We start from the raw sequence: 13,650 nt of genomic DNA, 5'->3' as shown, positions 1-13,650 counted from the left end.
ATAGGTGGAGTACTTACAGCGCTGCGAGAAAGCTCTCGCAGCGCGACTACACTCGTGAATCCCCAAGTATAGCCAAGGCCATAGGATGTGTTACTTAAAAGCCCCAGGTCTTGGAGACCAGTGATTAGATAAGAATCTCAGCTTTCATTTGAAACAAAAAGAAGAACATTTCTAGCCCTCAAGATATCAAAGAAAAGTTTGAAAAAGTGCACTCTGAAGGCTCAAAATCTGGATGGCGAAGGGTGAAAAAAAAAAAAAAAAACCCAACAGAATTTAGCATCTCATGATTGTGGGGGGTCTGGTGTGATTTCTGAACAGTCCATCATCTATTTATGACCAGCTGTATGCACTCACAGCTTGGGGGACAGTTGATTACTTTATAGGCAGGCTCTGCAGCCATCTCACCTCGGGCTGTGATTTAATCAAGTCTCATACTTAAAGCAGGGTTGGGGCTGGGGCAGCAGTTGCATTGCTAGGGAAAATCCATGTATTTCAAGGAGTGAGTGGTATCCTCTTCTTGGAGTTACAACATTGGGTCAATACTCAAGAATGTTATTGGGGAGGGGAGGCTTGAAACTGTGTATTATATGAGAGATGGATGCACAGTCCTGACCACAACTGGTCATTAGAGATCCCATGGCAGTTTCTACTACAGCAGGGATACGAAATCCCTGGGGCAGGACCATCTTTTTGCCCTGTGTTTGTACAGCAGCTAACACACTGTGGTCCTAGACTATGACTGAGGTTTATAGGCCCTACAATAATACAAATAATATGGCCAGGTCACTTCTTAATGTGAGCAATTACATTGTGCCTGCCTAAAGATTACCCTGTAGCTTCACTAAAAATAGTGATTTCACTTCCTGTTTATAAACCTGTTGTACAGTGTTCCTGGCTACTGTTAAACTGCTACCATATTCCATAGGGTGGCTGCTGTGATCCCTGCATAGCAATATGTGGAGTGCTCTGAGGTCCCTGATGGATGCTGCTGCATTTATATAGCATCCTCAGTGCACAGCGTCAGTCACCTTACTGAGCATCACCCATGCTGCTTATTGACGACAGGACAAAAGGTCATGGGCATGCAGGGCTTTTGAGCACTTTCAGGCAACAAAAGGATTGAATTAAAAAGAAGCTGCTTATGGAAGAAAGTTGACTTTATTTCGAAGTTCTGCAAAAACATGTCTCTGCTCAGAGCTTTCTAGAAATCCAGCCGCACTGCATTACAATTACACCTAGCCACCATTTTGTACATTGTCTCCCATGAGCTGACCAGCTTCCAGATCAGCAAATGGCTTCCGTCTCCAGTTGTGTTTCACATACACCTGATGATCTCCACAGATTGCCTGGAGATACCCTACTTTCAACATGGAGAAACTTCAAGGCAATCCAGTGGAAAGAATGGCGATAGGTCCGTGTGAAGTGGAATCAGACAGCAACAGAAGTGCATCAACGCAGTGGATATGGCCTATCTAAACAAGGAAATTAGACTACTAGCTGGAAAGGGAAATCTATTGCTGGATGGGAAGCAGCCACACAACCCAGGGTGAGCGGACATGGAAATGGCTGATGCCAGGAGAGTTTGGCTGAAATGGGCCCTTCTTAAACCATTGGTTTCCTTTAGTCTCTGCATCCCTGACACCAATGACAACAAACCATTGGACTAGTCTCAATATTTATGAAAATAAAACCCTGCATACATGAAACAGAGAGTAGCAGAATTCATCATACAGCAGGTTTTGCTTCATGTCCCCCATGCAGCATCCAGAGAAGACGAGACTGGGGAAGAACAATCAAATATTTTGCTGCTATGTCCTGGTGGACAGCTGGAAGGTGAATGAAGTGAAGTAAAATGAAATCAAATTGGGGAGCGGTCAGGCTGCTTAACCTGGTACAGGTACGCTCCAGATGGTGTCTCTTCCCATGCCTCCTACAAGAGGGGCTCAGCATACTGGTGGCCACACACCTCCTACTTGCCTACATCTTCTGCAAGTGGAATTCGGAACTTCAGGTCTGCTGATTAACACATATCCCCTGCTGGAGACAGAAGTTCACTTCTTCCTAGCGAGGAGGTTTAACACTCCCAGCTGTCTGATGCAGGCATCCAGCTGTCTGTCGGTTTCATTATCCCCCAAAGACTTCACATGAGCTTGCTCAGTACATTCCTTCTGCAAGCGAAGCAGCTCCTGATCAGCTGTGGAGATGAAAGCCAGTCATTAGGTCCTTCCTCGTTCAGACAAATTGGTAGGGGTAACTATCAGAGTAATTAGGGTAGGGGAATGTTCACTGAGGCAATCTGGGAGAGTGCACAGAGCTGGAAATCGTCATGGCTTGGGTACCCTTTCTGGCAAGAGGCTGAAGGACAACTGCCACAGCCACTCAAGGAATGGCAAGAGCTCCACACACACACCCCTACTGAGATTACAAAATAGCAACTCATGAAGGTGTGAGCTGAACCCCACGCAGCAGCCCTAATGATGTCACAGGAGGCTGCACACCAAGGGTAGCTGCTTTGATAGCAAGTATCTCGCTAGATGAACGAGCCCTAAATTGATAAGAAGACTGGATGCAGTGTCTTTTCCTCCCAGAAATGGCTTGATCTTTGGATTTTTCTCCGATGGCCACAAACAGCCTGTTCTACCTTCTAAATTGAAAAATTATTAGTAGCTAATGACTCTTGACATGCATATCCAAGACTCCCCAGGACACCTATGGGTCTCTGGGGCAAATCACAGATAGTGATTTAAACAGAGATGAAAATTCAATATAATTTCAGTCAGAAACTTGGGCGAGTGCCTATCTATTACTTTGCCTATGTGGAAAATGGTAAAACGTGATTAGCCATAAAGACTCTCATGGCTGACTTGTCCACTAAGAGCAAGACCTTTCATGAGAAGGGGTACAGAAAGCAGAGCCCTATGTGCTCAAAAGAGTCTTTCTGTGAGTTTGGTTGACCCATGGATCAATAAGCTCCTAGCTGGGAGGGTACAAGGTTGCCAGTCTTTTTAAAAATTGCTTTGCTGGGGACAGACCTTGACTTTTGGAGAAGACACCATCATGGCCAGATCGTGAACCACTGCTTTGTATATCCGACTCAGCCAACCTTGCACACCACACATCTCTGGCTTTGAAGAGGAGGTGACAAAGGTGTAGACTGCCATCAAGTTTAACACTCAAATGCAGAACTTCAATGGGCCTTCCAGTCTGGACCTGGCTAAGTCCACTATCTCAAGGAGATCCTGAAACCATTTTATTGTTATTCCAAAGTACATTGAGATCCTTGGAGGAATCACTTTCAAGTTCCATCAGGGAAGGATCCATACGGGATTCTTCTATAGAGGCTCAATATAGAAGATGATTAATCACACCCAAACTCCTCAGATCTTTGGGGAAGTTTTGATGTGGATCCAAACTCTGTGCATCTTTATTATTATCCACAGAAGTTAAGAAGGTAAGGGGACACTTCAAGTTTAAAAAAAAAAAAAAAAGGAGAATACTTAGATGTGTGATTAAGTGTTGTTACCAGCAATCTCCAAGAGTCCATTTGTGGGAGTCCTTCAGGCAGCAACAAGGGAGAGAAATTATTTTTTAAAAGAAAATGCTATTGTGAAACCACAGAAATTGACAGAGGGACTCAGGGATGGGCACCATGCTTGAACCTACTTTCAATTCATTTTTTGAAAGTGACTAGGTTTCAAGGTGACAGTGTCTGTTTCAGAAATGCCTAGAGTTCAAGACAGCACATCTGCTTTAATTTATCCAAGCAAAGGAAAAGTCAATTACCTGCATGGCTTTCTGCCTGTGCCTCGGAAAGCGTATTTTGGGTGGTCTCCAGTACCTTAGTCAGATGAATTTTCTCGCTTTTAAACATACGCTGTTTCTGATGGAGAGAGGTTATCATGGTTTCTGATTCAGCTATCAACTGTTCTAATTTGGCCGCATCTGGCTGCTCACTAAAAAGGTAACCAGAAATAGAATGATCTTAAATTGGCGCCTAAAGTCTCCATTGACCCTAGTATTTAAATTAGGCACTACAAAAATCCTAGTAGGAAAACAGAAACATAGGAATTGCCAGACTGGATCCTTCTAGCCCAGTATCCTGTCTCCAATAGGGGCCAGTCCAGATTCATCAGAGGAAGGTCTAAGAATCCCACAGTAGATTATGTGGGATAATCTGCCCCACATGTAGGTCTCATCCTGATCTGTCATAGTTAAGAGATTATCTCAAGCCCTTGAAGCATGTGGTCTAATGTCCCTTCCAGAAAATTTGTTATCAATAATTACAACTGTGGATATCCCAGATACCCATAAGTGTCCAATCAAAGTATCCAGCCTGTCTTTCAAGAGCAAAAGTCTCACTGTAAAGGTAAATCATAGGATTAGTGGAGCTGCAACTCCCCCAATAGGCCATTTGCAATACTGCAGCATAAAGTTCATGCCACAACAGCAACAAGAATAAGCTTAACAGCTCTAACAAAAGTTCCATTCATGTTCTTTTCCATTTTTTTCTGTGTGAATTTAATGCTTGTGAGACGTGATGGAAGACAGCCCCTACACACTGAATATCAACAACATGAAGCACTTGTATAGCACTTCCCACTTCAAAGCTCTTTACAAACATTAACTAGCTAAAGACTGAAGTCCTCTATGCAGCCATAGAGCCAGTACGTCTCACCCTCCTTACCTATAGGAGCCTCCTATAGGTGAGAGGAGATATTTCAGAAGAAGTTATTTTCATTCCAGTAGCATCATTGGAGTCTCCAGTCAGGGCTCAGGGCCCCATCGTGCTAGGGGCTGTACAAACAAATAGGAAAATGACAGTTCCTGAGTTGAAGAGCTTCTTGATTAATGATGAGATGCAACAGATGGATGAAACTAACAGGTGGCGGTGGTGGAGCAGCAACAATCTTTTTGTGCTGTGTTTGTACAGCACCTAGCACAATGGGGTCTTGGTTCATGCCTGGGGCCCTTAGGTGCTACAAGAACAATAATATGCTGGCTTTCATTCAGACTAGCTGTGCACACAACACAGTTTGCCACGTCTTGCTGTTACCAACTGGCAACATTCTGCAGGCATCACAGCAGACATGAGTCTCTAAGAGGGATGTGAAGGAGCATAAGAGAGTGACCTTTAGAATTTGGGGGGGAGGGTATGCAAGGGATAGCATGGGAGAAAGCACTGAGGTGCTTGTGGGAGAAGTTGACTAATGGGCCTGTCCTAGGAATGGGTTCTGAGATAAGCGGGACTGGGCAGGTGTCACTCATCTGAAGGGCAATTCCATGGATTGGAAGCAACTTTTAAAGGGATCATTTCACATACAGCTATGTTTTTCTAAAGCACTCCGGGAAGGCTTGCCATCGCCCATGTGAGTCAGATGTAGCATAGTTAAGTCAGCAAGGGAAAATTAAGAGGACTTCCAGTGGTTAGGGTGCTAGCCTGGGACTCAGAAATACCATGTTCAATTCCTATTTCGCCAAATTCCCTGTATGACCTTAGGCAAGTCACTTAGTCTCTCTGTGCCTCAGTTTCCTCCCTCCATCTGTAACATAGATATGACAGCACTTCAAAGGGAGGCTGTGAGGATAAATACAGTAAAGAGAAATGTTCAGATACTACACTAAAGGCAGTGGGAGCAGATAAATATCATAGACAGATTATTTATATTGCAGTAGTGCCTACAAGACCAGTCAAGATCAGGGTCAGACCTACTCACTGGACACACACACACACAAAGCCAGTCCCAACCTCACAGAGCTTACAATACAAGTACAATCACACTTTCATGTGAACAGCATCATGCCGGACATTTGGGGGTTTTATATATAGCCAGATTACATTAAAAGCACAGAGTGCCACACACTACACTAGGAATGTCTATCACTGAAGTGATCATCTGAATGTGCAATTTTACTCTAAAATATGAATGCAAAAATGGCACTGTGGGGCTCTGTGTGTATTGTTTCTAATGGACAGCAGATCAAATGCACTCAGTTTATAAGCTAAAGGATTTTTTTTCCTGTCAGCCCAACATACTCAGTCTGGGCTCTGACACTCATGGTTGGGTGGTTGTGAGGGGAGGGGTGGTTGGGGTCTTTCCACCCCAAACATCATGTCTGGTAAAAGAGGTTCTATAGGTCAAACTAGGCCATCGGTGACACCTATGCCACCCACTGCATTCAGTGTGGCTGCTCAGGTGTAATTAAGTGCAACTTTGTAAACAATTCTGATGATGAATAAGATGGAAGAATCCAGCTCTCCCTCTCCTAAGTGTGCTGACTTGGCAAAACTAAGAGGAGTTAAGACTTATTTTTGTCACTCATCTGAGGAAAGACAATTCTGTAAACACGCAAGGAGCGGACGTGAACAACGGGAATGTACCATTTGTACAGTCACTTTTCAGAAGACAGTAGGTCACAGGTTAGCTTTGATACCTGATTGGACAAGAGAGCTAAGAAGTATTAACCTAATGGGTTGAACCCTCAGCTGAACCGTCCTTATGTCTGGCACAGCTGGGGAGAGAGGATGGCAAGGTCGCACTAAACCATCTTTCCGTCTCCCAAATCACGGGTATACAAAATGGCCCCCAGCATAACTTAGAGCCTGCTCAAAATCATGCTGGCAGTAGCGCTCTCTTAGCGACCAGTGTGCAGACAGAGAAACCTGTGTTCCAGCCCTAGCTCTCCTACCACAGCCCACATCTCTGCACCCTGACATACCTCCTTCACGTGTTGGGGGAAGGTGGGAGAGAAGTGGGTTGTGTACAGCCAGCTGGCACCTCCTTTATGCCATTGGAAGATTCCCCTACACTGGGGGAATCCTTGTCTGACTCTTTAGGACAGCTTTCCTGCCACTTTGTGAGCAGGGCAAAGCTGATGCACTAGGAAACAAGGATCAAACGCAGCATCTTCTAAAAGTAATATAGGGAGCCAAAATGTTGTACAGCATATTTTGGAGGCAAGTTCCCTTACTTGAAATGGCAATCAACCCAGCAAGCAGACTCCCTCTGCATTTGAGGGAGAGTAAAGAGGAGGGATCTCCTGGTCTTAGATGAAAGTTTGTTACCATTGCTGCAAGTGGAATAGCACATCAGTGCTCTGTCTCAGACATTTCTAATGTGCCCATCACCGTATTATTTTGATATATGAATCTACAAAGAATCACTGAGGTCTAAGTGAATCTGATTGTTGCCATACATCAAGCTTCAAAACTGTTGAAGAATGGAAGATTTTTAAGGGACATTGCATTATTAGTAGTCACTTAGGGATCTAGGGCAAAATCAGTACTTGGTCCTGATAGTGAAGGCAGGGGGCTGGACTCGATGACTTTTCAAGGTCCCTTCCAGTTCTAGGAGATAGGACATCTCCATTTGCTTATGCTAACCCATGTGGACTTGCTGTGTTTATACTGTGGATAGTGAAAGACACACCTAGCCAAAGGAATCAAACCTAGTCCGGATCAAGGGACAGCTGGTATGTAATGCAGAAGGACAAGCAATAGGCCCCACAGAGTCCACCTCATAGAATCATAGAATATCAGGGTTGGAAGGGACCTCAGGAGGTCATCTAGTCCAACCCCCTGCTCGAAGCAGGACCAATTCCCAACTAAATCATCCCTGCCAGGGTTTTGTCAAGCCGGGCCTTAAAAACCTCCAAAAAAGGAGATTCGACCACCTCCCTAGGTAACGCATTCCAGTGTTTCACCACACTCCTAGTGAAATAGTGTTTCCTAATATCCAACCCAAACCTCCCCCATTGCAACTTGAGACCATTGCTCCTTGTTCTGTCATCTGCAACTACTAAGAACAGCCGAGCTCCATCCTCTTTGGAACCCCCCTTCAGGTAGTTGAAAGCAGCTATCAAATCCCCCCTCATTCTTCTCTTCTGAAGACTAAACAATCCCAGTTCCCTCAGCCTCTCCTCATAACTCATGTGCTCCAGACCCCTAATCATTTTTGTTGCCCTCCGCTGGACTCTTTCCAATTTTTCCACATCCTTCTTGTAGTGTGGGCCCCAAAACTGGACACAGTACTCCAGATGAGGCCTCACCAATGTCGAATAAAGGGGAACGATCATGTTCCTCGATCTGCTGGCAATGCCCCTACTTATACAGCCCAAAATGCCGTCAGCCTTCTTGGCAACAAGAGCACACTGTTGACTCATATCCAGCTTCTCGTCCACTGTGACCCCTAGGTCCTTTTCTGCAAAACTGCTACCTAGCCATTCGGTCCCTAGTCTGTAGCAGTGCATGGGATTCTTTTGTCCTAAGTGCAGGACTCTGCATTTGTCCTTGTTGAACCTCATCAGGTTTTTTTTTGGCCCAATCCTCTAATTTGTCTAGGTCCCTATGTATCCGATCCCTACCCTCTAGTGTATCTACCACGCCTCCCAGTTTAGTGTCATCTGCAAACTTGCTGAGAGTGCAGTCCACACCACCCTCCAGATCATTAATAAAGATATTAAACAAAACCGGCCCCAGGACCGACCCTTGGGGCACTCCGCTTGAAACCGGCTGCCAACTAGACATGGAGCCATTGATCACTACCCGTTGAGCCCGACGATCTAGCCAGCTTTCTGTCCACCTTACAGTCCATTCATCCAGCCCATACTTCTTTAACTTGGCGGCAAGAATACTGTGGGAGACCGTATCAAAGCTTTGCTAAAGTCAAGGAATAACACATCCACTGCTTTCCCCTCATCCACAGAGCCAGTTATCTCATCATAGAAGGCAATTAGGTTAGTCAGGCACGACTTCCCCTTGGTGAATCCATGCTGACTGTTCCTGATCACTTTCCTCTCCTCTAAGTGTTTCATAATTGATTCCTTGAGGACCTGCTCCATGATTTTTCCAGGGACTGAGGTGAGGCTGACTGGCCTGTAGTTCCCCGGATCCTCCTTCTTCCCTTTTTTTAAAGATGGGCACTACATTAGCCTTTTTCCAGTCATCCGGGACCTCCCCCAATCTCCATGAGTTTTCAAAAATAATGGCTAATGGTTCTGCAATCTCATCCACCAACTCCTTTAGCACCCTCGGATGCAGCGCATCCGGCCCCATGGACTTGTGCACGTCCAGTTTTTCTAAATAGTCCCGAACCACTTCTTTCTCCACAGAGGACTGGTCACCTTCTCCCCATACTGTACTGCCCAGTGCAGCAGTCTGGGAGCTGACCTTGTTCGTGAAGACAGAGGCAAAAAAATCATTGATTACATTAGCTTTTTCCACATCCTCGGTCACTAGGTTGCCTCCCTCATTCAGTAAGGGGCCCACACTTTCCTTGACTTTCTTCTTGTTGCTAATATACCTGAAGAAACCCTTCTCGTTATTCTTAACATCTCTTGCTAGTTGCAACTCCAAGTGTGATTTGGCCTTCCTGATTTCACTCCTGCATGCCTGAGCAATATTTTTATACTCCTCCCTCGTCATTTGTCCAATCTTCCACTTCTTGTAAGCTTTTTTCTTTTTTTTCTTGCTTGCACCTGGCAATGTCCCCTCTTTACCCAAGCAGAGAGCACATCACATACCTGCAGCTTCAACCCCATCCCATAATTGAATCAATCAGGTACATAAGGGGCAGCCCTTGGGCTCCTGGCAGTTCACCAGCCAGCCTACCCCTCTGATTATTCTCTATTACTCCCAGGAAACTAACTGCTCAAATGCTATTATTTGATTTCACATAATGAACAATCTTAAGCATACAGCGTATGTACAGTCTCTGTATCAATAATATAAACAGTTCTGTTGTGGTACATGTGCCTGTTTAATCAGTTTCTTTGAAGAGGCCATGGTAGCATCCTGCTAATTACCCCAAGATCATAATTAAAAGTATATTGCAAGCCATATATTTTTCTCAAACATCCTCTGCTCTAACCGGAAGGATCTATACCTGGTATCTTGAGCAATATCCTTTTTCAGCCTTTTCAGCTCAGCTGCAACAACTTGAAGTTGTTCTCGAGTCTTGAATTCCTCTTCCAATACTGGATGCAAATGCACAATCTGTGCTGCCAGTGACAGACAGTTGTCTCTTTCTGTGACGCTACAAAATGAGAGTACAAAAGCATTATTTCTCTTCCCAGTCACTGTTCTAGTGACTACAATTTGTGTTGGTTATATACAGCAGAAGTGCTTTATACAACATACCAGCATCAAAATTCAACCATTGAGTGGTCTGTAAAAAGCCCTTTCACGTTCATTTACAGAAAGTTTCCTGCCAACCAAAGACCTTGTGATACGGCAGTGACATTAAATCCACATACATAGGTTTCTGACTTAATAATGCAGTCTGCAAGTACTATTAAAATGTAGTCGTGATTAAAACATAAAGCTAAACACGATGCTAATTAATTAGTAATATTAAAAGATTTATTAGGAGACGTACTATTGTGCTCTTTCTGTCTCAAGTCTCATGATCTCATCCTTCTCTGTGCTCACTCTCACTTCGATTTCATGTACCTTACCCACCAGGAATGATAGCAACATCTGGAAAGGCAAAATAGGGAAAAGAATTCAAGTAAACACAAAACAAGCCAGACACCACGGTGAGATGGGAAGATTTATTTTTAAAACAGATGTAACACTGGTTGGGTTGTCAGCAGCAGGGACTGAACCTTCCAGCTTGGTTTCTGAAAGCCTCTAGTGCCCGAGATAGAAGAGCCAGCTCTGTTAGCCAAAGCTCTAGGAGGCTCATCAACCTCTACATGTGACCCAGCCACCACCAGAGGAGGGACAGAGCGCCACACTGAGTGCGTGTTAGTCCTGGGATGTTTTATTTCAATGAATATTTTTATGATAACATTAACTGTCATTAGACCAGGAGATGTCTATCTATTGGAGTTAGCACAGGCCTGCGAGCAAGGAACCATGAGACCACTAAGCAAACCCAGGTCACACCAACATTGCCAACAGGCAAGCTGGGGTGACACTAGTTTTTAAGCATACTCATCAGCCTGATGCTATTTCAACAGTCAAGAGCCTGTTTAAACCACTAAAAATAGATTTGTAATGAAAGCCCCCCACACACAGAGACGATAATGAAATACATCCCCTCATGCACAGAAGTTTACCTCTAGGTCCCCACTGCTTAGGTCAGAGAGCAAGTCATCTTCATCCAACGTTAAATAGGACTGTACCTTTTCCATCTTTGACCTTGTAAAAAGAGATGCATTCAATGGTGTGTAGGAGGAGCCCCTAATGACATTTCAGCCACTTCAATGAAAGGTACATTGGGCTGATTTCCCCTGGTTCCAAGGGAGCTCAAAACTCTGGGTCCTGGCAAATCATCCCTGCCAGAAATGACTTATCCCTGAAGCTCATGGAAAGAACTTCTGAAGAGCAGATTTTTTGGCTTTTGAAATTAACCAGATTACACCAAGAGTCAGATATTTAAAATAATTCCCATGGAAGGATACAACAAGAGTGGTCTTCACCCACAAGGATCCCACTTAGCCATGTCCTCAATGTACTCTGCATATTTTCCAGGTGTAAAGTCTACGTATTTTTGGCAAAGTGCATCATGTTTGTTCACCAGGTGGCATGGCCTCTCTTCACTCAGTTACTGTTATAAGAAAGTGTTGGTGTTCAAACCGGAAAAATAAATGAATAGAATCATAGAATATCAGGGTTGGAAGGGACCTCAGGAGGTCATTTAGTCCAACCCCCAGCTCAAAGCAGGACCAATCCCCAGACAGATTTTTGCCCCAGATCCCTAAATGGCCCCATCGATTCCTCAGCCTCTCTTTTGCAAGAGCAAAATCCCCTAAAATCAAGGAGTTTATTCCAGACTAAGGGAGAGAATTTGTCAGAAACCCTTGGTAAATAGTGGTGGCACATCACTGAGTAAACTAAGTCCATTCAGATAACACTGAGCTTTTAGGGCCTGCTCCTATTGAGATGACTCTAGACCAGGGGTCGGCAACCTTTCAGAAGTGAAGTGATGTGCCGAGTCTTCATTTATTCATTCTAATTTAAGGTTTCGCGTGCCAGTAATACGTTTTAACGTTTTTAGAAGGTCTCTTTCTATAAGTCTATAATATATAACTAAACTATTGTTGCATGTAAAGTAAATAAGGTTTTTAAAATGTTTAATAAGCTTCATTTAAACTTAAATTAAAATGCAGAGCCCCCCAGACCAGTGGCCAGGACCTGAGCAGTCTGAGTGCCACTGAAAATCAGCTCGTGTGCCGCCTTTGGCACGCGTGCCGTAGGTTGCCTACCCCGCTCTAGACTGTTGCTACTGATTTCAAGGGGAACAAAGCCTTTGTCAAGAACCTCTGTAGAAAACACATCATCGTCTCTCCTCTACAAACCTGCCTGTAAATCCTTCTTGAATCACCAGTAAAATGAGCAGGCCAGGCTCAACTTGGTCTCTAGTGGGCCACCATTAAATCCCTTCAAAATCTGTCAGCCAAGCAGCCCCTGTCTCACTGTGCCCCCGGCCGGACCAGAGCATGGGAAGAACTGCAGTGAGGAGCAGGCAAGTGGGATGCTAGAAAGAGGAATAAGTCAGTGGCAGGGAGGGACAGATGTTGGGGACCCCAGCCCACTCCACCAGCTGTAACCCATCTTCCTCCAGCAACTCCGAAGCTTCCCCTGCCTCAGCCACCCCCCCCAAACCCAGCTTCCCTTAGCTACTTCCTGCCCCCCCAAACCCCTCCATCCAGACCGGCCAACCCCCCCCCCCCCCATCTTCAGCCCCTCCACCCCAACCACCATTCTTTGGCCCCCTTTGCTATAGGCAGCCCTCCCCTGCCTTCCCCCCACACATGCCCCCCCAAGGCCCCAGCCCTCCCCCACTTCAGCCCCCCCTGCCCCAACCCCCCACTCCTCCCCCACTTCAGCCTCTCTGCCCCAGCCCTCTCCAGCTCCTCCACTTCAGCCCCCCCCAACCACCCCCACTTCAGCCCCTGCCCTCCCCCACTTCAGCCCCCCTGCCCCAACCCCCCCACTCCTCCCCCACTTCAGTCCCTGCCCCAACCGCCCTCCTTCGGCCCCCCCCTTGATGGCGCGCGGGCTGCACTGACCTCGCACTGCTGTCAATCATCACATGCAAATGATCACACGGGCTAATTTGCATATTCTCTCCCCTCCCCCACAGGAGCCGGCCGGGTCTGCCGCGCGCCGCCCCCTCTCCCGCTTTCAAACCCGCCGCTTGCGGTGAGCTCATCACCCTGCGCCGCAGCCGCAACCATCGAGCTGGGGCGCGGCTGCCGCTCTATGGTCCCCGGTCCGGTGGCACGCACGCCCCCTGCTGGGCGGAGGGCCAGCCACAGGCCGCCGGCTGAAACCCCAGCTCCAGGAGCCCTGCGACCCGGGGCGAGCGCGGCTCGCGGGCAGTGTCTAGCCCTGGCCATCGCCAGGAGCAGCCTGAAAACCCCAAACCTGGACGGCCCCACAGCCAGGTGGCCACTGCACAGAGTAACGGCCATGCTGGTCAGAGCAATGGCCCATCTGGCCCGGTAGCCTGCCCCCGACAGCGGCCGGGCAATGATCAGAGCAGGGCCATTTATGGGGCGTGATCCCTCCCCTGCCGTCCGCTCCCAGCACCTGGCAGTCAAAGGTTTAGTGACACCCAGCGCATGGGGTTGCATCCCTGCCCATCCTGGCTAATAGCCATTGATGGACCTATCCTAGGGCGACCAGACAGCAAGTGTGAAAAA

The 13,650-nt window shown here is 46.4% G+C and overlaps 1 protein-coding gene across 5 annotated transcripts; it reads right to left on the bottom strand.

Moving 5' to 3' along the window:
• Positions 1 to 1,152: 1,152 nt before the first annotated feature.
• Positions 1,153 to 13,108, bottom strand: LOC128845040 (uncharacterized). 5 transcript variants are annotated; one of them, XM_054043234.1, is made up of 8 exons: positions 13,015 to 13,108; positions 12,301 to 12,479; positions 11,426 to 11,549; positions 11,059 to 11,140; positions 10,374 to 10,474; positions 9,882 to 10,031; positions 3,784 to 3,953; positions 1,153 to 2,194 (listed from the first exon to the last, which is right to left on the bottom strand). In XM_054043234.1, the coding sequence occupies exons 4-8, from the start codon at positions 11,131 to 11,133 to the stop codon at positions 2,052 to 2,054; spliced, it is 639 nt and encodes a 212-aa protein (XP_053899209.1). In that variant the 5' UTR covers positions 11,134 to 11,140; positions 11,426 to 11,549; positions 12,301 to 12,479; positions 13,015 to 13,108; the 3' UTR covers positions 1,153 to 2,051. The 5 variants fall into 5 exon arrangements, with proteins under 5 accessions (XP_053899209.1, XP_053899207.1, XP_053899208.1 ...); XM_054043232.1 differs by lacking the exon at positions 11,426 to 11,549; XM_054043233.1 differs by lacking the exon at positions 11,426 to 11,549 and having other exon boundaries at positions 12,305 to 12,479.
• Positions 13,109 to 13,650: the final 542 nt, after the last annotated feature.

The sequence above is a fragment of the Malaclemys terrapin genome, chromosome 11 (assembly GCF_027887155.1).
Source record: "Malaclemys terrapin pileata isolate rMalTer1 chromosome 11, rMalTer1.hap1, whole genome shotgun sequence".
Classification (NCBI taxonomy): Eukaryota; Metazoa; Chordata; order Testudines; family Emydidae; genus Malaclemys; species Malaclemys terrapin.
This window is presented reverse-complemented; position numbering and strand designations above follow the sequence as displayed.

Bases quoted from the DNA above. Each gene is read 5' to 3' on its own strand.
- LOC128845040 (XM_054043230.1), bottom strand. From the start codon at position 13,067: ATGCAAATTAGCCCGTGTGATCATTTGCATGTGATGATTGACAGCAGT. The intron at 3,954-9,881 runs GTATAGATCCTT...TTACCTTTTTAG, and splicing joins GATATTGCTCAAGATACCAG to TGAGCAGCCAGATGCGGCCA. The intron at 2,195-3,783 runs GTAATTGACTTT...TCATCTCCACAG, and splicing joins ACAGGCAGAAAGCCATGCAG to CTGATCAGGAGCTGCTTCGC.